A 27,270-nucleotide genomic window follows, 5' to 3' on the forward strand; every position below is an offset into this window, starting at 1 on the left:
GTACAGACACATGCACAGCTCGTTTGGAGTGCTGTGTTTCGTTGTATGACATTATTTCTGCGGACGAACTTGAACAAATTGCTTTCTTACAGCTGGCAGGGCTGTCATGAATAAACTCCTGATAATTCAACAATGCGTTTATGGATCTAAAGATCCATAAGATCCAAACGTCATGATGCTGTGCGAGTGTTTCATCATGAGCACTGATGGGCAGCAACACGTTACTGTAATCTGATTACTTTTTTCAAGTAGCGAGTAAAGTAAGGAATTACAGTAGTAAAAGCAGTAGATTACTGCTACTTTCCTGAAAGCAGGCTGTTACTGAATTACTACCTCAATCCTGAGCAAGCAGCAAGCAAGCCGGCATAAGAATGTGAAACTCGAAAGAAATCCTATGGCTAACATGTCCGCTGTGGCAACCAATCTCACCAGATAAACCTCCGAGAGCAGAATGTTTAAAGATTAAAGCTAATAAAAAATGTAATCAGGACACTTTCATTTGATTCAGCTTTATATGATAGAATATGCAGAAAGGAAAAGATTAGACTGAGAGGTTTATTGCTTTATAGTGTTTTCAGGTTGAGCATCATGTTTCTGAAACGAAAGTCAAGTAATAAAGTAACTAATTACTCTTGAAAATATGTAATCGGTAAGTAAGGGATTAATTTTTTGGTTAAGTAATCAGTAACTAATTACCATTTACAAGTGAATTGACCAACACTGATCATGAGTCTTAAAAACTTTCCCAGAATTTCCCAGAAAACAGCTGAAATTCAAAGTGTGGATGATTTCTATCAGGTCAACAGAGCACTGCACCTCGATTCTTTATTCATTTCCATTGAGGTGAAAATGTTCAAATACTCAAAAATTACAATAAATGTAGTGGTTATGCAAATGTTATTAATCACAAAATCTGCATAATTCAAAATATGCATGGAAAAAATGATATGATACTTTCAAATTAATTCATGTAAATACAAAAACAAAACATCTTTAAGCTTAGAAACTTGTGTACATTGTGTTTTTGAGTTCATATTATATCCAAAACATCCCCCAAAACAGCATTAATAACAACAATAATAATAATTAAAACAAAAACAACAGGAAGCATCACGAGGCCGGAATAATAGCAAAAGCAGTTCCATGGTCAAAGTGCTTGGTGACAGGATGGAGTGAATGGACAAGCGAAACATCGGCTGACGGACAAGAATGGCAAATGTCTGTGAAGGCAGAAATAATCTCATCGGTTGAGTTAAGGTGAAAGGAAGGAGCTATTAAGATTAAAAAGCCTGATTATGCTACATCGTTAGCTGAAAAGGAAAGAATTAACAAAAACAGTAGCATTGAAAAAAATTCCCACAGTGGCACCAGTGGTAGTAGCACAAGAAGAACAGTGTTTTCCTGACTCCCAGTCCATATTGTCCTGGACTATAGACTTTCCAGGTAAAGGTTTGGACTTTTTGCCATTTTGAGGTCAGTACTGTATTTTTTGTATTCAGAAATATTAGTCAAAGCTACTATCAACCAGGATGCTGGATTGTTTTTATATTGATAATGCATAAAAGACACTCTTTCTCCATCAATGTCTCTTTCGGTTTACATGAAGGCACATGATGTATGATATTAAAATAAGTTACCACCTACCCGGAGCTAGAAAAAGCTTTTGTTTGGAAAAAGTTCCCGACTGACTGATGTGTACCACTCTCACTCAGAAAATACAATGATGCATAAAAAAAAACTCCAAACCTACTCCAAAACTAGCCAGCCAGCTGACAATTAATGCAAGAACGCAAAGTGATTCAAACTTTAACTCAACCTGTGAGACTATTTCCCCTGCTCACCTATATGGACACGTCATACAGCCACAAAGCCTCGGTTGAGTCACGTCTGTTTGGTACATTTTGAGGTCAGCGGTTTCAATAGCATGTATCGGTACTGGAAGGCTGCTGGAGGTTCATCCGTTGTCCTGCTTCGTCCAATAAGGCTGCTTCTGCGCTGTCAAATACTGAGGATCTTCTCCCTATGTCTGTGCCAATCCGGCAGGCCGTCTCTGGACTGGTCTGTGGTTCACTCGTCGAGGAAGTGTACCCGATATGTGAGCTGGTGGCCGTTGTCCCAGGCGTACAAGGCCTTCTCCTTGGGGTTGTAGTCAATCTGGGTGGTGTAGGCGTACTCGTTGGTGAAGGGCAGGCGTGGGATGGCTTCGGTGTTGGTGTGGGTGTCGTATGCGTAGTTCACCTCACCCTCTTTCTGGTTGTACACGTTAACGGCGTACAGGACGCCGCAGATGATGAAGCAGTTCCCGTACGAGTTCCTCTTGAGACCCGTCCTGTAGGTCGTCTCCTTCTTCAAGGACAGGTCTCCGGGATCCAGTTTACTGATGACGATCAGCTCCTGCTGGTTGTAGTCGTAGTCCATGGATGGGTAGATCACCCACAGGCCGCTCTCGTCCACTGCGAAGTCAATGTCGGAGTGGCCCCTCCACTTCCAGGGGGTGGTGTCCTCGTAGACCACGTCATGCAGCAGCGTCCACGCCGCCACGTATCGCATCCTCAGGTCGTACTTGATGATGTTCTTGGTGAAGGCCCTGTTGTAGTAGAAAGCCCCGTTGTACACCACGTGGCCCGTGCCGATCCAGTTATAAGGCAGCTTGAAAAGGTTGCTCCAACGCCCTGGAACAAGAATATCATGTTAACTTCAGCTTATTTGGCAAAAAAAAACCACTGGCGAGCCATTTGCCAAAGAATACTTTCTGTTGTTTTGAACATATCAATGCTTCTGCTCTGACGCAGTTGGCCTCCATTAAGGTCAACAACCTGAAGTATTTGCTATCCCCAGTGACTCCTCCAGCATGATCCAAGGTAAGCCAGACTGTATTTAGGACCGGTCAAGACTTATTCTCATCAAACCTCACATCCGAGCAGGGATTGTTTTCTGAAGGGATTTTCTACGTCAGGACAGTTTTCAGCTATAAACACAATCACAGCCTCAATTATTTTCACATAAAGGGATAGTTTTCTGGTTTATTGCACTGCCTTTTATCAGGACGTCAAAGAGAATGGTTAATCCATCTGACAGTAACTGCCTTTCAAAATCAATTCATGACCAGTACTAAACAAAAGACGGATAATCAGAACCAGAACAGTTTATTCCCCAGAGAGAAAAATAAAACTATTTCTTTCAGGTGCTTCATGTAAATACACAATTAAACAGAAGGAATGAAGTAAGACAAGAGAAGCGATAAAATAATCATGATTGACAATATATCAATATGTCCTCATATTGCTTGGTCTTTTGTCAAATAGTGTGGGTGTAGTAATAAATTCTTCTGCACATGCTCAGTAGATGGACAATAACAACGCAAGAGGGCGATGCATCTCTGGTCAATGTTCGTTTTGGGTGACAGCGCCCCCAAACGAGCAGCTGTTGTCATTGCATGACGTTGTCCAAGTGGTTTGGTCTGCTTTCAAAGGTGCAGTGTGAAAGCAACCCAAACCAGATGAAAGGATGAAAATTCTCAGCTCCTCCTTCCCAAAGAGAACCGTGTCCTGGACTATCGTGGTGTGAAAGCAGCCTCAGTCCATATTCTCCTGGACTTGGTAGTTTTGCAGTTAGCGGTCACCATAATATTAGTCTAACTTGGTCGTCTGTCCACACGAATATTGTAAAAAAGTTGCCAGGTAAACGTGACATTTTGCGTTTCACTTGAAACCATTGTGTTGCCGGAGTCTAACTCACGTCCACAGGGTGTAGCAGCAGATAAGATTGCTGAAATCAGTCAGTCGGCGAGAGCCTCCTCACAACTGATTCTTCAATTCACTTCATTTATTCAACTTCACATTTTCATCCAGACTCTTATCAGGAAAATATCTTGTTTCACTCTCCTCTCACTAATCAGGAGTCATTTCCTTATCAGTCACCCCTAATGATTGATGAAAACAGCTCTTTAAAATTCTAATACAGTGGAAAACTGATGCCGACAGATGCGTTATTGAATAAATCAACTCACAACAGCCTTTTAAGTGAGGATATCTGGAAGAGTTCAGAGTTTGGACTCTGGGTATACGGTAATTTCACAATTCACTCAAGATATGTTTGGATCTGACATCACGCCAATGATAATATACATATTCAAGATACAACTTGTTCTCACAAATTTAACAAATGGTTAAGGGCATGATTTTCAAGTGTTGTTATTGAATGGTTTGACTGGGCCTTGACTCACGAGACAACAGAGAGATGCTGCTGTGAGGCCAACATGTGGTAAGCATCTACCTTAAAATAAAATCACTTCAGCACAGTGAACAGGATTTATGCGTCCGATCTACAGCCAGACGTTTCATAAGCAGAAACGTTCTACAAGCAGGAACCATGGTGGATGTCCCAGCGCGAGACATACGTTATGCTTTGCTTATCATGAGTTGGATAGGTGGAGTAAGCCAAGCTGGGCTGTTATTATGTCCTTCATCGAGCCAATGACACTGTTTTTACAATGCCAGACTGTATACACACTGCCTACACGTGACAGTGACACAGTTTGTTTAGGAGTCCGCTCCTGAGCAAACAGCACTCTGTAGCATAGGTGTCATTTTCTAATCACATCCTATCTGCTATCCTAACCTCCCAACCTCAGGAAGTCTGACTTAGATAATGATGATGATGACTGAAGGCCGGTGAAGGACAAAAAAACAGTGTGCAGCAGAACTACCCCCGTCACACACACACACACACACACACTGGCCCCGTCGGAGAGCCGGCCCACACTCTTAATCCCTCTCCGCTGTGCCCGGTTCAAAGGAAAGGCCAGAGCACATGTCAGGGAACAGCAGGCATCACCGCCACTCACCAAGATAGCAAGTCATCCGCACACAGCTGTGAGCCCACGGCGCCGCGGGGCGCCTCACATGTAAGTGCATTTAGCAAGCTCATTGTCCAAACACATCTAGATCAACAGGCCGAGCCCTCCAAGGGGAGATCATCTTAACTCTCTTAGAGAGTGTAATCCAATTCCTCAGTTGATTTGGACGAGGAAGGAGTGGATTTTCCCACCAGGACCTGCATTCCTGAGATCTCATCAATCTCACAGAGCTCAATGGATGATCAGCATGAATCAATGTCACAGATGTTATTCCAAAAAACAATATGTTGGGTAGGTAGTGGCATTTTAAGCCAACATTTACACAACAACATTTAGAGTGAAAACGCTTTTTCGTTTTTGAAACGTTTTGTGTTTACACAGCAACATTGTGAAAACGATGTAGTTTTCATGTTGGGCGACCATTAGGTTGGGGTGCCATTGGGTTTTCATGTTGGGCTGCTGTTTTTGTCTGTAAATGAAACCATAAAACCACAGCAAACAATACACTATAAACATTAACATGGACATCTGCATGGAGAGATACCCAAGTTGGATTAGTATTCCCGGTGATTCTCGACTAGAGTGGGAGTCATGACGCTCTAAGGGCTGCCGTTGTTATTGTCCATCAAGTGAGTATGTGCAGAAGAACTCTTTACTATGGTGGTAGCACACTCACCCAGTATCAACGTTTGTACCGTTTCCATGGAGCCGTTCTCAAAAAGCTGAATCTTCAGTGGCTCTGAGCACCATTGTTGTGTAGACACCCAAAATGCAACGACCATTCCTGCTAACTAAAGCCTCGATCAAATTGATCAGTACCGTGAATGTAGCCTAAATCTAGTGTAAATGAGTCAATCATGTGACGACGCAGTTAAAGCGTACCTTGCTTGAAGTTTTCCAGGTTGCGAAACTCCACCAAGTTGTTCCCGTAGTAGTAGTTGGTGACGTAGATCTTGGAGTCCTTTGCCAGGGGATCCTTCATCCAGGCTCCCTCGTTACGCCCATAGCTGTGCTGCTTTTCTGGTTGCTCGATGGACGCCAGAGTCCCTTCGCAGCTGAGGATCTTCCCTGGAAGAATCCAACACAACACTCAACGTATATTCCTGGGAAAGAATTACTTGCATTGTCATGGCGCTTAAGTCGATTTCACGCCATAAACGTCTTGGCAGTGTGAGCTCACACGCTTTAATCCAGATAAATTGGCCTTCTGTCGCTGCAGCCTGCAACTAAACAGAGTTTACTATCAGCAGGGCACTGGGAAGGCACTACGGCACCAGGTCTAGAGGCAGTGACGGAGTCCTACGTCCCTCTGAAGCTAAAGTTGGAGGTACAAATCCTCACTTGGCTCTTCTCCCTTATTGCTGGTCAGTGGAAACACATTTCAGAGGGAAATTTCACTGACAGTTGCGTTTCTCTACCGCTGTTCATCTCAGCCAGGTAACAGCATGTTCCCACTGAATGCAAGAGTGAAAAACGATATATGGACAAGTGCTTTATTGGTAATGAAAGTTCTGGTTGGGGTATACATCTGCTGCTTGAGGACGCTCTAACGGTTTCCTCCAGAAAAAAAACTACCTTCCTATGTCAAGTCAATTAAAAATATTAGTAAAATGTACTTTTAATTTTCAGTACTTGCTGATGTAGGATATGTTAAACAGCTTACTTTAAAGTCAAGTTACTGTATTTTCTGGACTCCAAAGTCCCTTTTAGTCCCATTTAGTTGTTCAGCTGATTATGTGATTTATAATGACAAGCAACTTAGTTATGCCCTCTGTGACCACTAGATGTCACTGCAGGACAGCAGAATGCTGCTACTGCAGCGCAGAAAAACCTCCATTTGACAGTGTGAGTACAATGTCAAGTAGCAGAAAAGGCTGAAACAGATCAGAAAGAGTTGAAAGTGTGTGAGAAACTTGTGAGGTACTGGAGAAAAGCCGAGAAACTATTACTGTGATGAAGAAAACTGAAAAAGATAATCACGGAATAAACGCATGATGACCAGAGCTGAAGTGAAAAACCCACAGATGGCTTGAGGGGGTAAAATAAATGTAATTTATTCACCAGTTATTCACCCCACTTATACTTAAATGCAAATATGTTAATGATCTCTTCTGCTCTGTATTGTAAAAAAAAGAAAAAAATATTAATACTATGAGTCGTCGTTTTCTTATTTCTTCATCTAGATTTTATTGAAGAGTGCAGGTCAACAGAAGGACTATCTCTCTCTCCTACATCCTGCACTCCTTTTCCACTGGGGACCTGAAGGCGGCGCTGGCGTACCTGCTCTGTGGAGGCTGGGCCGACTGTTGTTATTAGAATTATCAAGCAGCAGAACGATGGTCGGCGCCGGCCTCTCGGTAGCCGGCGGGCTCTCCGTGGTGACGGTGGTGGGCGTCGTGGTGGCGGCGGTGGTGGCGGTGAAGGCGGTGGTGGTGGTCGTAGTCGTGGTGGTGCTGGTGGTTGTAGTGGGAGCTGCAGTAGTATCGAGGGGCTCGGCCGTGGTGGCCTCCACCGTTTCCAGGATGATTTCGGCTCCTCCGTCCTCGGACTGGTTTTCTGTGACGTGATGAACCGTGTAGGTTTTGGCAGGATGATCTGATGAGGAAGACAAATGAAGGAAACCTTTAACTTTAGGGATCTCACAGTCCTGAGGCTGAGAAGACAGAGAGTAATGCTCCCTTTTTACATCTGTATACAATCCATCTTTACTTCTTGGTCACAAAATTGAGTATTTTTAAGAATCAGAATCAGAAATGGGTTTATTGCCAAGTAAAGTGGCCTACAAGGACTTTGTTTTGGCTGTGGTGCAAACTTAGACAAAAGAAAGAACAGATTTAAATCTGCAGAAGGCAGAAGTATAAAATCTGAATAGAGGGAATTAAGAGACAAAACAAATAACACAATAGGGTAACACTACTTGAAGCATACCTGTATAACGCATTATAAGTACATTTATAAAGCATTATAACACTGGCATAGCACTGTAGCAATAATAATAATAAATACAGATTTAGAGAATCAACTTGATTTACAAAAATTACAAAATTGCAAAAATGATGTGTTACAATTGAGAAGGTGATTATTTTGAGATTCGTATGGAAGCTTCAGTGGGCTGTTGACAGTTTTTCAAAGTTTTTATTAACATTTTTAGAGCTGCAGAGTGTCCAGTCCACCGAGACGGAGCATTTTCAAAAAAGTTGCACCTCAGGAGCCGTCTTCAAAAAGTTGTGTTTACACCTGACTCAGTGACCAGCAACATGAAAGCTCAGTAACAGGAGCATTCCCGTGTTGCCGCCCCACCTCTGAGCAGCATTACCAGCCTTGAATAAAGGTCGGCTTCCCTTTCCATTCATGTGAAAACATTGTTTTTCTTTCTAGATTCAGGATCCTGTAATCTTCTGTAATCCTCGCTTGTGGTCCTTTGGTAAATATCCAGCAGGCTGTATCAAAGCGTGCCCATCAAAAGGTGATGCTAAGCGCTGCCAGACAGAAGTGTGGAGATCACTGCAGCGCTGCATTAGCAGAGCATCTTCCAGGCACACATACCCCGAGCACATGGACCTCGTGACGGCACGCACAAACAATTTTCATAGCGGATATAGCACAATTAATAGTTCTAGGATATATATAAAAGTCATAAATTGTCTGATGAAATGTTCTTGGAATTAAATGTCACATCAACGTCCAAATCAAACTGGAGAGATAAATCTGTGACAACCATCGTTCCCTGAAGGAACGAGGGAACATGAAAGAAGACATCATCTAATTGTTAACGGTCCGAGGTCCATCTGTGTTTAGAGAGGCAGCTGGGACGCAGATTGTTACGTCTTTTGTTACTTTACTACCATATAGATCAAAGGCCCTCTAATGCTGTGATGAGGATGTTTGAATACTTTCTTGAAGACTGTGCCAGTTGTTTACACGCTCTGACCGCTCCAAGCTTTACATGATGGGTAAAGGAATTTAATCTTTGTTTCCATCTCGGTGTATCGTGACACATGAACGTCTTTTTATACATCAGTGAGCCTTCGTTCTTTCTGAACGGCAGCACACACTAGTTTCCTATTTTTATCTCCCAAATGAATTAAATCTTCTTATTGTTTCCTCCATCATGTTCTGATACCCCTGATTATAGCATATCTGGACAAAGGTGCAGCCGCTAGCTCCGTCCACCCTGGACTATGATCAGGGCTTGAAACTAACCCTTGCGGTTCCTGTTGTGCAGCAGCCAATTGTCTTGATACGGGTTTTTTGTTGCAGCTATGTAATGACAGGTTGAAGTAATCTGTTGCATGAAAGAGGTGTTTAAGATCCACTGAGCCCCAGCTGTGCTGTGGGAACCACGGCTACAATAATCAGCCCTTACATTATGACCACTGACAGGTGAAGGGAATTACACTTATCACAATGCCTTTAAGTGGGATTTATCAGGCAGCGAGTGAACATTTTGTTCTCAAAGTTGATGCCTTACAAGCAGGGAAATGCACAAAACTTAGAATTTAAGTGATTCTGACATTGACTTAGTGAGTAATTTACCAAAACTGCTCTCTTGCTGCAGGAAAATAACTGAATCAGAGACAGGCTCATCCATTCAGGTGGGGAATGAAGGTTGGCACATGTGGTCAGATTCAACAGATGAGGTACTAGACCTCAAACTTCTGCAGAAATGTTAAAATACACAATGCAGCACTGTTGGCTGAGCATTAGGAATAAATGGAGGGCTCTAGACAACATCAGGCAGGTGGTCATAATGGTATAATTGATCAGATAAGAAGCTGATGGCATTTATCAATCCTCACTGAGTGGCTAAAGGTTTATAAGGCAACATACACTGAAGATCCTTTAGTTTGCATGTCACACTATTTGGTGCTTTTTTTTTTTTATTACAACTAAACACCCATGCATGCAGAGAGCAGTGTGACATGAACATTTAAGCTCCTTTAAAGCGCCTTCCTTTGTGGTTTAAACATCCTCTCAGTATCTGCTGCAGGACAGAGTTGTGTTCTCACTTATGCAGATGACGGTGTTGTAAATGTACCAACACGCTGGAGTCATGCTATTTGATTGTTATTGTTGGTCTGCAAATGTGTATAGGAAGGAGGCGTGTAGAACTGAAGAGTGGAGGGTTTCAAAGTAATTTTTAGTGACTCTAAATCCTAACAAAGGTTTGCCATTTTCACCTGAACCCGCTGTCTAAATGGTGCTTGAATCCAGCTCTTTGCTCCAGATTATGGAAATGCAGCCCAACGGCTTGGGCGGGTTTGACCGGGGTGACTGAGCCCTCTCCAGCTCACGAACCCAGCAGAACACGCGGCGTGACAGCGCTATGTGTGCGCGTGCCCTGTGCAAACTCAGCATACCTATTCACTCAACTAGACTTAAAGAGGATTGGAAGGAGTCAGGAGATGTTTTCTCTGTGCCGGTGAGGGTCCCCTCACATTACCGGGGAGTGAAGCCGAGGCGTGTCATGGACGTGGCAACGCTGCATTGACGCAGCATTCCATCAGCGCCGTGTATTTTGCCAGTAAAAGATTTGGATTTCCTTCCAATGACGTTCTGCCTTCGCCAGCTTTGCTAAGAACAACAGTGGAATAAATCTCTGTATTGCAGGGATCTGATGTGCCAGCAATGGATTCCCCTGTTTTATTGCAAAGTTTGCAACACAATTATAGCCGAACCTCACATGTGTGTAAAACAACAATCTCAGGAAGACAATAAATAGTCTTGTATTGGAAGCTAATTCCACTTAATGAAAGATCCACACCCAGGATCTGCGAATGCACTCCAGCAAAGTGTCATGCACGGTCAGATGAGTTGGCTGAAGAAAGTAATTTGGATCATTTTCAACACCCACAGTGTATCACACACAGATGATCGCACACAGATGGGAGTGCACACTCAGCTGAAGTGCGAGCACACTGTTGGCTTTAGCTCATACAGCGTGGCTTTCTATGAATACGCCGGCACAATAAAGCGTGTGGCTGAAACCTGCTCACCTCCTCTGTGCTCGTCCTCGTCGGTCTTGGTGGCCTTGTAGTAGGTGATGCCGCGCACCACGCCCGGCTGGTGGCCCGCCGCCTTGGCCTTGGCCGTCGGGTCGGGCTTGACCGGCTTTGCGGGTTTAACGACGTCTTTCTTGGGCTTGACGACCTTTTCTTTGGGCTGTTTGGGAGGGGCTTTGCCTGCAGGGGGCTTCTTGTTGGGTACCTTTACGGCCTCCTTGGTTTTCTCATCAGTGGTGTCCTGTGGAGACAGGGAGAGCTGGAAACCTTCTATTGCAGACAGAATATAAATGCCTGAAGTGATGAGGGACATGTTTCTTCTTTATAATGATGTTTTCTAGGAATGATGCGAGGGATTTTATTATTAATCTTTGTGTTACAATGTTCTTAAAGATTTCAAGCGATTCAACTGTATTCTCCACATTGTGATTTATTTCTCAAGGTTTTGCCATCAGTCTAAAACAATACTGCTTTTAATTCCTACTTTTCTGACTCATTTTGTTTTTAACTTGACTCCTGAGGGGAAATATCCAGCTCTTCAGTAGCAGAACTCTCTGTGACTGCAGCTTATTACAAACTGAACGCCATTTGGTGCTCAGCGAGCATTTTTAGAGCTTCCCCATGAAAACCGATACGCTCCTATAACCCCAAGCAGAGTGGATCAAAGACTTTTAATAGGTGTGAACGGTGGATGAGGCACGTATCAAGACAGAGAAATAACCTCAGAATTCGCAATACTGAAGTTACAAAATGCAAAACCTAATATATTTGCATTGAAATTCAATGTTTTCTCAAGAGACTTTGCTTGATTCAAAAATCAAAAGACTGTACATTAGAACTGCCCAAACTTTATTTAAAAAGGAAAAAGAAATACGAGGGCTATCAAAAGATTTGTTTTCGTCATCGCAATTAATCGCAGGAGTTCCGCAGTTAATCGTGATTAATTGAGAACTTTAAATTGCATGTCTGAATTCTGTTGTTTTGCTTTTCAAGGCAGTTTTCAGCCCAGAGTGTAAAGCAATCATCAGTCCAAACAACAGTTGATTAGGTCATCAGTTTAATTTAAATTAACTGTTGAAATTTCAGCATTGCGAGTGAGTGATTTCTTACCAGAGTGTTTTGATTGGGAATCAAACACAGAGAAGGAATTTCCTTTTTGACCTTGTTGGATTTTCTTTCAAAATAAAGTCCCATGTAGACCAACTTAATACATTGTTTATGATAAATATACAGTTTTCAAGCTGAAAAAAGTTGTAATTATTGATAAAAATTAATATTTATTCAGCAATACATTATTAATTCTGATTAATGCCATTAACTCTGACAGCCCTAATAAAAACTCCAATAAAACCTGAAAAACCTACTGAAGTATAGAGAAGAAGAAAAAATACTTTATTACTTGCAGTCTTTTTTAAATTTTTAATGATTCACTCAGTTTTTGTTCTAAATATCTTTGAAACAGACTCATCTAATCCATTTGTCATATAGTAGGTTAAGCCCATGCTCCTGGAACATCTCCTGTGTTGCGTTGGAAGTTATGAAAGCAGAACTGTAATATTGACATTTCATCCACATTTTCCAGGATTCCACAGTGAGAGAACTCAGAGGTCTGAGAGTGGTTTGCGGTGCCGACCTGCGCTCTGCTCTCGGAGGCGTCCTTCTGCAGCAGCTGCAGGCTGAGGCTGGAGATCTCCTTCTTGATGCTCATCATGATGTTGGAGTAGTTCTCGTACCTCTTGAACTGGTTGGTGAGGCTCGTCATGCTGTCGCGCACAAACTCGTTCTCTCGCGTCAGGTTGGTCTTGATCGTCTGCAAGACAACGGCCGGGCGTTAGCTCCGCCTCCGCCCGCGCCTCGTCCCCACGCCCGGCGGATCACGGCCGGTTCCCCTACCTCCTCCAGCGTGTTCATCTGAGACACCACCTTGTTGATGTAGGAGTGGACCTTCATCAGATCCATGCTGTAGAGGGTTCCCTCCAGCAGGTCCACCATCGACTGGAGCTGCTCAGAAATGGAGAAGAGGCGTTATTCAGCATCTGAACACAGACTGACAGCTTCATGCTGCTCCCTGAAGAGCCCTCCCACAACATTTCACCCTGATTGGCACTATTGACTTCCACACGGCCGACAGACGGCCGAGGGCGCTGGGTTTAAAGGACAGGCCGAGTTCTCCTGGAAATGTTCTTTTTTCCACTGTCGTCAGAGATTTATTGGGTTAATCTACAGTTGAAAGTGGAGTCGGATCAAACATCTGGAGCGACCGGGCTTCATATGGTACATAGCGTGCTTCTCCTGATGGGGGAAATTTAACGTGTGCTCGAGGTATGTCCAGAGGTGTGCTGATGCTTTCAAGAAACATGTCTGAGAGAAAGAAAGAGCTTCAAATGAGAAGAATGCTCATTGTGTCTTTGAATGACTTTTTAAATATACTTTCATTCCATTTCTTTTTCACCCTGAGGGCCTGCTGGTCTGTGCAGGGTCTACACTGAACTGGATGGGATGAACTGGAGCCTCCTCCAACAATCATGTCTGCAGCATCTATCTCTCTCCCAGTCTTTTCTCCCCTTCTATCTTCTATTCTCCAACCAGAACAACAGGAAGTCTCCTCCTCCTGCGTTTGGTTCTGCAGAAAGCAGTTCATAATGTAGCTCGTTGAGCAGTCTGACCTCCCAAGAAGGTTAAAATTTCAGCAGTGAAGATTAAAAAAGAGCTTAAAGTTGCTAAGACTCTGTAAAAGAAAAAGTGTCCACTGACAGTTTGGGTTTGGATAATAACAGTGTGGTTGATTTAATTGAAAATATACAAGCATTTTTTCCCCTATTTCCATCTTACTGACGGTTGTGTTTTTATATTAAGATACATGAAATGTGTGTTCAGCGGTCTCAACAGTCTTGAATTTGCTAAGTGTTAAAATAATGCTGTCAGCACCCAACTTGTGGCTTACAGAGATTAAACTTGTCTTAATAAGTGCTTAAAAAAACAAGAGGCCAACACTGTAATGAGAGTCTAATTGCTAAAATGACTTGACCTCAAATCTTGATGTAATCCGCTTTCAGTGCCTCTTTTCTCATAGAATTTTCTGACGCAGTCAAACTTTAGAGCTTTAATTAAATGAAAGGGTTGAAAAGCTGGTCTCCCACCTTCAGTAGCTCTGGAGCCTGCTTCTTCAGCTTCTCCATCTTCCACTCGTTCTCACAGGGGTTGAGGGAGGACGGCGGCGCCGTGCACGAGCACTTACAGTCCGAGCCGGAGCTGACCGTCTCCACCGTGTAGAAGTCCTCCACCCGCACGCTGCCGCTGCGCAGCCGCAGGCAGGCGTCCTTACTGAGGGGACGCATGATGCATTTGCAGCGGCAGTCCGAGCCTTCAGACGTCATGCGGACAGGCTCGGTCTCCCCGAAGATCTGCACCAACGAGACAGGAGGAAACATTTCTTTTTTAAAATTCAAGCTCTTTCAGGCCCCGATTCCACTGTTAGAAGGTCTTCTTCACTGTGCCGGCCTCAGAAAACAGCTGTAACAGGCCACGACCCACCTGAGACAAAATCACTTCCTTTAAAGGTTCATGATCCCCAGGTGGGTTAACACTTCAGAACAATAACTGTGTTTCATTGGCAGCCTCCCAGAGTGCCCTCACATCTACATACACACTCATCCCACAGCTCAACACAAAGCAAATAATCAATAATTGAATCGATCAAGTCGTCTTTTGTCCATAGACACACGTCTGCAGCCTGTTTAGTTCTTTAACATTCATTCATTTTCTAGCGCTTCTTCCCTTTCGGGGTCGCGGGTGGCCGGAGCCGATCCCAGCTGCTGTGGGTGAAGGCGGGGTACGCCCTGGACAGGTCGCCAGTCTGTCGCAGGGCTGACATATATACATACAGACAAACATTCACTCACACATTCATACTTCGGGGCAATTTAGGGCGACCAATTAACCTGTTCTTTAACATACCAGAGTGAATGTTTTCTGTTTTCTTTTAAATAGATACAAATGAAAATTAATGACATTTTAATGCAACCCACCATTAAAAAACCATAAACGTGAAAATGTAGGTCACCTGAGCCGATAACTGCCAGACCGACCAGGAAGGAAACAGAAACGCCCGTTATCCAGTGTGTGTGTGAGTTCGTGTGTATAAAAGCAAGCAAATAAGTCTGCACAGAGTGTGTGTAGGTGGCTCCACCTGACTAGCATTTTTTATTCCAGTAATTTCCTGACCTCCACTGTTCTAAACTAACACTGACTATAAAAAGTCTGACTGTTGAGCTTCAGATGGGAACCACAACCACAGCCTCACAGCGTGAACCTGCTTTCTATTCCGAAACCTTCCTCACAATCGGTGTCTGTCCTGCATTGTTCTGACCCCAACGGGCAAAGCAGAACGCCTCCTCTGATTCTGAAAGTGTCCAGAAATAACTGTGTTGTATTTGACGATATACAAATAAAGTTGAATTGAGTTGTCTATTGAATTCATTTTAATTTAAATAATTACTGCTCTTTAATTTGAAAGCCTTTCATTTTATCGACCCCTCCCTCAGTTGTTGTTGAGCAACACACAAATCACACCCCGCACATGAAGACATTGATTCAAGCTCGTAAAGTGTGACGGTTTCACTCTTAAGGTAAACTGTACAGTTCCTTCCTCCCAGTGTAAACCCGGAGCTGCGCTCCAGTCATCTATTCCACCAGTCCCACTCCGACTGGACGGCCATGAATAATAAATCCATTCATTGTTGTAGGGAAAACAAAGGAAAGGGAAGGAAAGTGATCTTAAAAAATAACCGCATGCTTCCCTTCTTTCGAGTGTGACTCAGAGGAAAGCCTCTGAGACTAAACATAATTCGTTCAGCTGCATCGAGCGGCGGACGATGACAGGAGCGCTGGCACGCCTCGGCTGTGGCTCACTTAATAAACACCAAGCGGGGCACGGCAGTCCAGGCTCTTCCTCTGAGAGACAAGTGCAAGCGAACAAAAGGTGGAGAGAACTCTCACACAGGAATCCAGCCGCACAGATTTACTGGCCGTGTGGCGAAGTTGAGCCGTGCGGAGAACAACGTGCTACATGCTGGCCGATCAGGCCCACAGTCTCCATTCTTAACTCAACTACGAGTCAACTGGGTGGACAAAACTGGGACAAAATTCCAATGTGCTTGCATCAACAGTCCATCATCCACCCATTCATCTTTCCTACAACTTCATCCCGGCCAAGGTTGCACGGCTCTGTGATCAAATCCAGCTCAGTATGTGCAAAGGCAGGTCACACCCAGGACATGTAGCCGATCCCAGAGAGAGGCAGTCACATCACTCACAGCCACTTCCAGTAATCACTTCACCTCAAACGCACGTTTTTGGAGTGCAGGAGGAATCTGCAGGACCCTGACAAGTATTAGATCGCATGAAAATGACAATAATTGTAATCCAATGGTGAAGGAGTTAATTTATCCACTATGTCACCTCCTGTTGGTCAAAAGAAAAGAGCTGAGTTTTGGAGGGAATCAGCTGTTTGCACATGAAATCAGAATGCAGCAAGTAGGCTGTTGGTGGTTTTATTGAGCACATGCAAGCAGTAAAACGAGGATGAGTCACGTTCTTATAATTCCTTTAATTTCTTTCATTAGCTAGTCAGGAGCATGGTAGTGTTTTTCACATTAGTGCCTGCTTAATCATCCATGTTTCTGGGAGCACTCATGTTTTTAAGCTTTTGTTCTACATTCTGCGGCTCGCTGGATCTGGATAACTTGCACGAACTCCTCGACGACACCATTAACTATGATTACATTTATTACTTGGACAATATTGAAGCCATTTTCCTAATATTCACAGGATGGGAGTAGAGCTACTGAGCTACAGGTGCAGCCACGAAGAATAAATGACTTACAACTGTCTGTTTTGTTTTTTTTCTCTGTTATTTCAGCCCATCAGACGGACTCACGATCTTTGGAGGGAGGAGGTCTGCACTGTCATTTGAGATTTGGGGATCTCCATGAACTGAAGGATGGGCACACGTGGAATCACTTCACCGTGATTCTTCAACAATCAGATGTGTTTCTGACCCCGAATGACTGAATCTGGGAGGAAAGACGGGAAACATACTTCGGTTGTTGAGAGCAATGTACCATTTCTGCAGTCTCAGTGATCTTCTTCGCTCATCCATCATTCACACACAGGGAGTCTGAGTTTATGTGACAATTTTTGCAAATGAAAACACAACTTTTATTGCATTTTGGGGGTTAATTTACAGGATGACAGTCACCCGGAATAGCAAACCAACTTGGTCGTCGGGCCTGACATGCCAACTACACCGTTTCAGCAACAACCTCTTTCCATGATCACTCTCTTTTACGAGCAGTTCCAACAGCTGCCATAAAATGTCAGCGAGCTGGTGTGAGAAAGTTCAGCTTGTTTGCTCAAAGGCACTTTAAAACAATAAACAGACTGGGATGGGGATCAAACCATCAACCACAGATGACAGATGATGAACTGCTCTATTGACAAGATTTGAAAAGAAACTCTGTCAGAAAGACGTAACAATTCAAACTGCATGTTTGACATTTTTAGAAAGACACTGACAACTTCACGCCGACCTTCGACCTTCTGACCTCGTCTGTTTACAACAAGACATGAAGCCACGACCTCCACTCAGTTTGACATCCATCCATCCCCATCATCCATCCTTTCATCATTAGCATCCATCCATCTATCTTCCATACATTCCTCCACCCATCCAGCCATCATCAATTCATCAAGACATCCATCCACCCAACTATATACACCCATCCATCCATCCATCAGGCTCCTTTACTCCTCCAGTACAAGTAACTGAGTATTTTGTGGTTTATGGATTTTTATAGAGAATGTTTTTCAAATTTTTGGCAATTAACAGACAAAACAACTATATATTATACTATTGTTATGTGTTCTAATAAACAACTACGTATTTACCTGAATAACAATTAAATAAAATAATAGTTTGTCGTTGCCATCATTTCAATAATTCAGCTTTAAAATCTGGGTGTTTTGGCAAATATCTCGAGACTGATGAACTGCATCTTTAGATGTGATATAGCATTAATGAATAACACATGTTACAATGTACAGCCATAATAAATGAAGGAGTCAGGGTCTTTGGGTATCTGTAGTTTGTTGTCTTATTTTTGATGTTGTCTTGAAGAATTGCTTGCCGTTGTTCGGACATAAAGGCAGTTTTTGGTGTCTCCTGTCCGTGCAGCTGCAGGCTGAGAGAAGGTAAAGGAGGGAGAGTTGGTGTCTCATTAGTGAAGGAATGCAGGCTGAGGGATGGGGACGGTGCGGAGCCTTGGCCGGTGTACTCTCCCATCAGTTAGGGCAGACGAACTGGGGAGGGGGGTCGGAGGCAGGGCAGGACTCCTGTGTGCGGAGCCCAGCCGATCCTGACCCGTGTCAAGCGAAAAGGCAGCAGGTTGACAAATGCAACAGCCACATGAAAACAGAGTGGATTAGCAGATTAAACTTCTTTCGTGCAGGCTATGGCTACGGCCCCGCTGAGCCGCATTGTTCAGCTCCAGCCCAACGCCAGCCTGTGCAAAGCAAGATCAGCCGAAAACTGAGAGGTCAAAGGAATTCCTCACTGATCTGCTCTGGTGCTTGACGTCTGGTCAAGAAGGACTAAACCATTGGCTTTGCAGGCTTTTCTGCAAATAGGACGATTTGGCAGTAGCTGATCTTGGAAACCCTGAATTCCTCGGTCAGTCAGAGCAGCTGCTTCCTCCTCCTGTCAAATCATATGTGCTGCTATGTCCAACTGACCGTCCAGCATCTCCCGCCAGGCTGACCTACCAGCATGAGAACAGGCAACACAATTAAGCGTGCTAATAATTAAAAGTACCAAGTATTTAACGCATGCTTTGAGCTTTGACCTCTCAAGTGCAGTCAAGTTTCAGGTCAAGAAGAACGCGGCTTAAAAGTGAACTCATGTCTGCACAATGGGAGGAAAAGAGCTAGCGTGCCGCACTGAGCGCTATTAGATCAACCGCTGCAGCCTTCAGGAGCTAACGCGCCCTGACAGTAATGAAGTTAAACCCCAGTTCGGCTCTGGATTGTTAGAAACACTCAATGTGCTGCACAGAGAGCGGCTACCTTCATTCCATGCGCTCTGGCTTGATTGGGAGATCTTTCTTGATCTTGAGCAGTACCTTATCAAATTTAGCTGTCAGCTTGGAGGAAACGAGTCAAACCTTCAGCAAGTCACTGGACTGAGCTCCAGGTTCAAAGTGAAAGTACAAACAACCACATTTAGAGAAAAAATGTGTAAATTTCTCAATGGAACAATGCATAAAAAGTAGTTAATTGCAGGTTATTGATGAAACGGAAGATCTTCTGTTTCATTAAGGTTTTTTCACTTCTGTACCCAATCAAGATGGGGTGAATGGCGCTGTGCTCCACATCATCTAGGTTCTTAAATCAGGAAATATATGAGCTCTGCTTTCAAGTTTCAGCTGCTTACTAAAGTTTTTTTTTTTTTTTGCTGCCCGACAGCAGATCACAACCAGACGACCCTTTAGGGAGTCTCTGAAGCCACTTAAGATGATGCAAGATTTGTATACACACAACAATCTGGTCATAAATTGGAATATTTGGACACATTTCAAGAAACATTGTCCCTGGATTACCTCCACTCTTAGGTTCTGTTTGTACAATGAAGTGAAAAGTCAACATTTCAGAAGTGTTTGGTGTTCACGTGACAACATTTTGAAAATTATATCCATTTACATGTCAGTGGCGTTTTTTCAACCCTGTTTCCTTGGCTCGTTTTAAAAAACTTCCACCTTGGGACCCGTTCTAACCAAGTTGAGTTTTAAATGACTTCAAACATCATTGTCATGACTCCCAAAGCACAACCAATGTTTCCTGTTGTCATTCATTAAAGTTCAGAGGCTCTAATCCGTCATTCCTTCTTTTACATCCTACTTTAATTAGACTTCAGAAAAGGAGTGGCATAAAGCTGTTTCTCAAAGTGCTTTGAGCTACAGTAACGTTAGCTTTGTATTTGAATGAATGAATGAATGATGCCTTCATTAGTCCCACGAGGGGAAATTTACATTTGCCCTGCCGGCAGTCCTCTCAGGCCCCCATCCTGGTCCAAACACACCGTTGTGTAATTATCACACTAAAACAAAATGAAGAGTTAAGCTACGCTATAGCCGCTGCTGATGGCCAATTTCTGGATGGTTTGGATGTGTACTCAGAGTCAGATTGTCAATTATGATCTGTGACTTTGTTAAATTTGTCCACAATGTGTCTCACTTCCAATAAATTCAAAAACACAACACTTCAAATAAACAGCCACTCTACTTGCTATTACACTGATCACAAATCACAGCGTAAGGCTACAAAACAAAAAGTCTGTCGTTAAACTATTAGAAAGATTGTCTCAGGACTCTGAAGCCGCTCCAATGAAAGGACTCACGTTCCATGTTAGGTCTTACACATCAGGACTCAGCTCTGCTGTGAACTTTGACCTCTCAGCTGCAGTCAGGTCAAGAGCAACATGGCTTAAGTAGGAACTCCCGTCTGCACATTGGGAGGAAAAGAGCTAGCGTGCCGCGGCGAGCGCTATTAGATCCACGGCTGCAGCCTTCAGGAGCTAACGCGCCCTGACAGTCATGCAGCTAAAGCCAAGTTCTGCTCCGGATTGTTAGAAACACTCAATGTGCTGCAGAAAAGGCGGCTCGCTGCCTTCATTTGTCGCCATGCATGGGCTCGTGCTTCAACCCGTTGTGTGTGCAGCCGTGTCCAAGTAAACAAGGATATCCTCTGTTTTTACTGCTGGCCAGCTGCTGGTCACTGGGACATGTGAGCGGTGGCGGAGGCAGGTGTTTTCTGCACACGTCGGAGCTGCAGCTCCTTCTCTTTCTTTCAAACAATGCACGATTTAAAAAACCCCAATGCAAACACCGCTGCAAATCAGTCTTCAGCCTGTGATTTTAAAGGACGGACTATCCCTTTAAAATCCACATCATCTCCTGTCAAAGGCACTCAAGACTAAAAAGTTCGGCCGCATTCCAGCCCGGAGGGCCCGCCTGATTTCTAATCTAATTAGCGGCGCTTATGATAAACAGTCTTACTGTGCCACTGTAAAGATTAACCGAGTACAAAGGAGGAATTTCATTAAAGCCCTCAGTCTGGAGATGAACCGAGGGGTCAGCGGCTCAGACGGCCAAACGTCGGGCGTTAGCACGGGGATGTTAATTAGCCCAACACAAAGTGTATCGAGCACTCGCTGCTTTTGGGGGTACACAGCTACATTCCTGCTGAGTCTGTTTATGTGTTCGGATCCCCTCTGAACCACGACTGCGGCACACAGCACAACCAGAAACTGAAAGAGAGGTCTCCCACACGTCGGCTTCTCTCTCACACAGACCCAACAAATGGATTACCCATGTGAGACTGGATTAAAGCACTCTGATGTTTTTACAGATTTTCACACTTGATTGTTTTTCCTCCCAACAAATAGAGCCATTAATGTGTTTTAGGAAGAAAACGCTTGCAAATCAAGCTGTCAGTGCGACTCCCTAATGAAAGCCACACACTTCAATGATTCACTCGTGAGCACAGAGAGACGTGTCCCTAATTATTAGTGTGTGTTTGGTGGCTTCAAACAAGTGTGGAATGGCTTTTTCAAGAGTTTTTTTTTTTCTCCTGCAGATGTTTATTGCAGCTGACAAAAACCAGATTTCGAAACTGGTCTGTGACACAGATCCTGCACGTCATGATAAACAACATTTATTGAACAAACCTGTTAAACTATTAAACATTTGGAAGCAAAGAGTACCAATAAATATGATACCAATCAGTTAAAACACTGGGACTGTGGCTACGTTTCAGAACAAGCAAGGGCAGATTCCTTATTTATTATGACAGCTGAATGCAATAACTGCAGATTTTGTGCTGCTTGAGTAAATTATATAATAAGGGCTGCACAGCGTGGGACCACATATGAAGCAGGGGGTTTCATGTTCACATGGCAACGTTTTGAAAATTTGTAATGAAGACACACTCATGCCTGCAGAAAACAATGTGCTCTAAACATTAACAACGGGAGAACACGGACATTCATATGGACAGACGACCAAGTTGGATTGTTATTAGAAATCCTTCAACAAGCTTTTACATTGAAGCAAAACGATCTTGGTGATGTTTGAGTGATCTGTTCCCAGGGTTTATTAATCCATGGATGCAGATTGTTTAGCTTAGCATTGATCAAATACTGTGATCAGAGCAGCACCGGCTCTGTATCAAACTAAAGCCTGAAACTGATCTGTTTATAGGTCTTAAAGAATAAGTGATCTGCAGGAAAGGAAGAGGAAGATGTCTTATAGATTAAAAAAAAAAAAAACAATTTAGCAAAGGAGTGGAGCATAATGCATGAATGTGGGACTGTGTTGTCATTTCTGCACAACACAAAAGATTTCATGTGTAGAGTCTGAACATCCAGTCACCTCTTTAAACCCCTGTGACCCTTCTTAGGGTTTCGAGGAGCTGGAGCCGATCCCAGAGGATACTGAGTGAATAGCAAAACATACATTCTTTAAAAAAAAAAAAAAAACGTTTCTGTAATCTGGCTGAAAAACTCAAGCTCCAGTTAATAAAAAGGCCTCATTTTCTCGCTGTTGGGGCAAAAATGCATCCAGACTGTTGTAATAATTCAGTGTTTGGAAGAACCTTGAGATCTCTTTACCTGAAATACTGTCACACCTGAACATCAATCAGCCTCACACTGTCAGGAAACTGGACAGTTAAACCACACAGAGGACCCTTCAGGGTCAACCTGGACTCGAACCAGGGAGAAAACTTTGTCCCTGCTGCGCAACCCGCTCCAAGTGTGCCAGAACTCAAAGACTGAAGCTATGGAGCCGTGCTGCTGCTTGTTACCACGGTCAGGCGGCGTCACGTGCAGCGCTGCACACTGCGGGTCGTGTGGAAAAGGCTGACCTGCTCCTCCGAGGCCGGGCGCCGGATGAGGACTTCACCTGTCACCCACCTCTGCAGCTTCGGTTTGACCACAAACACGGAGGCTCGGCTCGGTGCAGACCGCTCACGTTGACCCGGAGTGACATCCCCAATTAAACCCCGGCTTGTTGGCACAATATGGCATGACAGAGTGTCACTTCGCACCTTACGGCATCTGCAGGTCGGCCGGTTCTCACCGGACGGCGGCAGACGGCGTCTGAGCCTCCACGCCGACGTCTCCGCCGGCCGCCTCCTTCTTCGCTCCGACCCCCGGACGACCCCGAGCCGATTGTCCTCGGGGTTTGTTTACAACCAAAACAAAAAGCAGGTGCAGGCGCCGGTTCCCACGCCGCCCTCCGGTGCCCCGCCTGCCCTCTGCTAAGCAGGCTTTGTCCCCCATTAATACCACCGCCACCAGTTTGGCTGCGACCGCCGCTGCCGCTGCATGAGAGGATTTCCAGTCTCCTACTTTGTTTTGGATTTAATTGTTTGGATTGGATTTTTCTTCTTTCCATCCCAATAACCCACTGATTCTCCATCTTGTTCCCTGAAGCCCTCCACATCTCTGTTTTTGCTCAAACTTTCCAAGGAAGTCAAGTTGACGAGGAGTGTATCGTTGAGTCTTTTAAGAAGGGAAAAAAAGTATTTTGGTTTTGTAGCTCTTAATGGATTTTACTGATGTTTTAAATGTTTTATATCGTTGTATTCTCTGGATGCATGTGTGTGTGGTTTCATTACAAAAACAAACAATAGCACCAACTCCTGACGTGGCAGGCTGACGACATCATGCTCAGTTTCTGTGGAAACGGAAATCGCTTTCTGAAACAAAAATGCAAAAACGAAGTGTTTTGGGCCAGAGTAATTTTTGCAATGCTGTCACAAAGTCCCATCCATCTATCTGTTCATCTTCTCAACCGCTTCGTCCTGAGCAGGGTGATACACCTTGGACAATGTCTCCAGTCAAACACACAGAGACGGACGTCAGCACACACTCATATTCACACCAATGGGGTGATTTAGGATAAGCAATTAACCTCATGTGGAAATTTTTGGCCTGTAGGAGGAAACCAAACCAAACTAATGCTAAAAATCCCCTCTAGGGGCAGCAGGGCTACTTTTTTAAGGAAATGTTAGTAGTTATGATTGAATAAACAGCAGTCTGTTCTTCAGACGTGTAGAGTGTTAAATTTGTCACTCAAGCTCAATTTCAACAATTACCCTTTTCAAGAATTACATATTTCCATCGCTATGTCATGACTGATGACAGTCAAAAAGAGTCAGACAGGTTCAGGCTACAGCTCAGTTCTGCCCATACTTGGGCACAACATGCCTTGCTACACCGTTCTGGCATCGCATACTTGTCTGCTCGTGCAGTGGCGCCAAAAGCCCGTCAAAAGCAGAGTTTGAGCTGGTCGCTGCTGTTCCAGACTGGATCTGCAGACTTTCCAGGTGTTTCATGTTCATTTGAGGAGTGCTCGGCGGATCGGCGGATCGGCGGCCCACAGTCAGGCTTCTGTCTCATTACAGGTGTGCAGGAGAGGATGCTGCATCATCTGCTTCCACACCAAACTGCTGTTTTAGATTCAGATAGAAAAAGTGCATAATTGTGCCTTCAGCAGTGGCACGCCCTATTATAACCATCTGCACTGGGCTCGTGTGTGTGTGTGTGTGTGTGTGTGTGTGTGTGTGTGTGTGTGTGTGTGTGTGTGTGTGTGTGTGGTCTGGTTTGATTCCCTGAGGTGTGTGAGTGTTTTAGTTTTTATTTACTTATCCAGTGAAATTCAAATGATGCAGTAGGTTATTAATAAATCAACAAATATGCACAATTCAAAGAACTTCGCTCACACACACACACACACGCACGCACGCGCCCTCCTCACATGTGGGGAATGCCCTGCTGTGCTGCACCTGAATATCAGCATTAGGAACAAGCGGCAGTGTTATTTGCCGTGTCTGACTGTTACTCTGAAGTCGGTGACAGTCGCTGAGGTTGACGTTAGCTCGCTACTCGTTAGTGTTGTTGTCTGTGAAAACAGTCGTCAAGCTGCTGTCTCGTCCTGTGTGCAGACGCTGCCGTCTTCATAGTTACTTCTTTAAACTCCTGTCTGCCTGCAGCAGGAGGAGCCTCGCTGATCCTGGACTGACTCAGTCCTGTCCTGATGTAACTTCAGCCATCATCCAGATTGTAGAGCATCTTCCTCCACTCAGAGGCCGGCATGCCAACAGGCAAACCAGGCATTTTCCTGGGGCCCCGGCTTTTAGGGGGCCCCTGCTAGGTGCAAACTGTGTGCAAAAAAAGTTTTTTTTTCAGTGTGCACGGATGAGGTGGGGGCCCGATGAATTCTTGCTTGTAGCCCCCAAGGGCCCTTGCCCCACCACTGCCTCCACTAGCATTACATTTTCAGCAACTAATACAGTAACTACTCTACTCATTAAATCAGGAAATGAAAAACTGTTAAAAGAAAAAAATGTGCTTCTTTCTTAAACCTCTCTTCGTGATCAGCAGGCCGGCTGTCAGTCCACAGCCTTTAGATTTGATACATTTCCTTTCTATCATTCAAGAACAGTTTAACCAACTTCAGCATTTCTGCCTTTGCATTCATGCCAATAAACACATACTGATTAAATACTAAAGATGAGAAGTTTGAGAGGAGTGTGTTTGTGTGAAAATTTAAAAAAGTGTGACAAAGCACAATCAATCTGTTACACACTTTCTGTACTAACATGCAGGATATGTAGTCCTGTTTTTGATTCTTTGCATTAGTAACATCCCTCTCCCTCTTGGTGTCTTATCCCAGCTGACTAAAACATTTCTTCATATAATATTAAAAAACGTAAAACTCTGCAAAAACATGAAGCCTGCACGTAAACTAACACAACAGGTTCTCAATGCTTATCAGGCGTTTTGCAATTAATGCATGATGCATGCAGAAATCTTGATCTCAGTCAGTCCTACTGGATATAAATGTGTATCACTCATGAACAGTGATTGTAACTTATGTTTTTGATGCATGAACTTGAGAGGTTTACTGGTACACTGATGCTGGGCTGTTTGAATATCCCGACTGATGCCCGTCCTGCAGGATTTCTACTGATTGAGTCCAGACCAGACAAAAAGTGTACATGTGTTTTATCCTGTGCCAGCCTCTCTCTCTCTCTCTCTCTCTCTCTCTCTCTCTCTCTCTCTCTCTCTCTCTCTCTCTCTCTCTCTCGGATGAGTCTGAGGGAGAGTGAGGGGTTACTGTAGTCCAGCAGCTGTACAAACAGCGGGCAGTCAGATATTACCTTTACCCCACTGAGCGCCACCCCGCTCCCGCACCCTGCTGGCACCGCCTGGAGGTGTAATTTGGCCCCCATGGTTACCCCGCATGTCACACGGAAGCCCCTCATTGAGGGGATTACTCCGACTCGCAAAAATGACACATAACCTGAGCCATCTGCCGGCCTTAGACAGAAAATTTAGAGGTCTGCGGGAGCGGGAAGTGCGAGGTGCCGGGTCAAGTCCCTTATTTGTCTGAAGCAGAGGCACCGTGACCGGAACATGATGAAGGAGGTGAAGCTGAGCGCAGCATTGAGCGTGACGCAACAGTTGAGGTTAACGCAGCCGGGAGAAGGAGAAATAAAGAGAGAGTAAAATGCGTTTCTGTGGCGATTTCTTACCTTACTCTGAGAGGATGCATCCTTACACAGAACCAGCAGGCAGGCAAACAAGTTGGTGTATTTCCACATTTTTACAAAAGAAATCTCTTCTGCGTGCGTAAAAGTGAGAGGAAAATCCAAAGCGACAGTCTCTGCAGTAACAGTGGAGTGCTGCTCCTATTTGAACTCCATGTCCACTTCACACGACAACATGTGTGTGAGCGTGTGAGTTTGGATGGATGGAGGGCTGGATGTGGAGTGTGCGCTCTGTGCGCACTGCGCGCTCTCCTGTCCTCATCCAGGCGCGCGGTGCGCATCATCCATCATCCACGGTGCGCCTCGGGGAGGGGCGGGGCAAATTCAAGACTGGGGTAAAGTGATATGTACTTAAATTCAGTTATTTAAAAAAAAGATATAACAGCAGTTTGTTTTCCCCCTGCTGATATCTGTTATTTTCAAACAACTGCACTCTTTTCTTTGTAAATTGTAGGATTACTGGTCAGTTTTTAAGAGATGTGAATTACGAAAGGTCAAAACACATGATTTAACAGGAGAAGTGCGTTTATGTTATAATTAAAAGGCTTGTAGCGCCACCACCTGGCTAATTATTACCTTGCAGCAGAGTCCCTGAACGTCTGATCTGCTTTGCTCTCCATATTACCACCACGACCCCACGTGGACCATTCAGGAAATGAAGTCCTGGATTTGGAACGACGGTGTTAAACATTTCAGTTCAGGATCCATTTTTAGCCCGAAGTCATCTGGAGAGGACTCGAC

General features: G+C 44.2%; 1 protein-coding gene across 1 annotated transcript; it reads right to left on the bottom strand.

Annotated features, from left to right (window-relative positions):
* Positions 1-558: 558 nt before the first annotated feature.
* Positions 559-26,755, bottom strand: olfml2a (olfactomedin-like 2A). The gene is made up of 8 exons (XM_030105659.1): positions 26,515-26,755; positions 14,001-14,264; positions 12,754-12,861; positions 12,494-12,670; positions 10,855-11,101; positions 7,139-7,453; positions 5,741-5,926; positions 559-2,672 (listed from the first exon to the last, which is right to left on the bottom strand). Exons 1-8 carry the CDS (start codon positions 26,581-26,583, stop codon positions 2,068-2,070), a joined length of 1,971 nt encoding a protein of 656 aa, XP_029961519.1. The 5' UTR covers positions 26,584-26,755; the 3' UTR covers positions 559-2,067.
* Between the last annotated feature and the right edge of the window lie 515 nt (positions 26,756-27,270).

Source organism: Salarias fasciatus, chromosome 12, assembly GCF_902148845.1.
Source record: "Salarias fasciatus chromosome 12, fSalaFa1.1, whole genome shotgun sequence".
In the NCBI taxonomy this organism is placed as follows: domain Eukaryota; kingdom Metazoa; phylum Chordata; class Actinopteri; order Blenniiformes; family Blenniidae; genus Salarias; species Salarias fasciatus.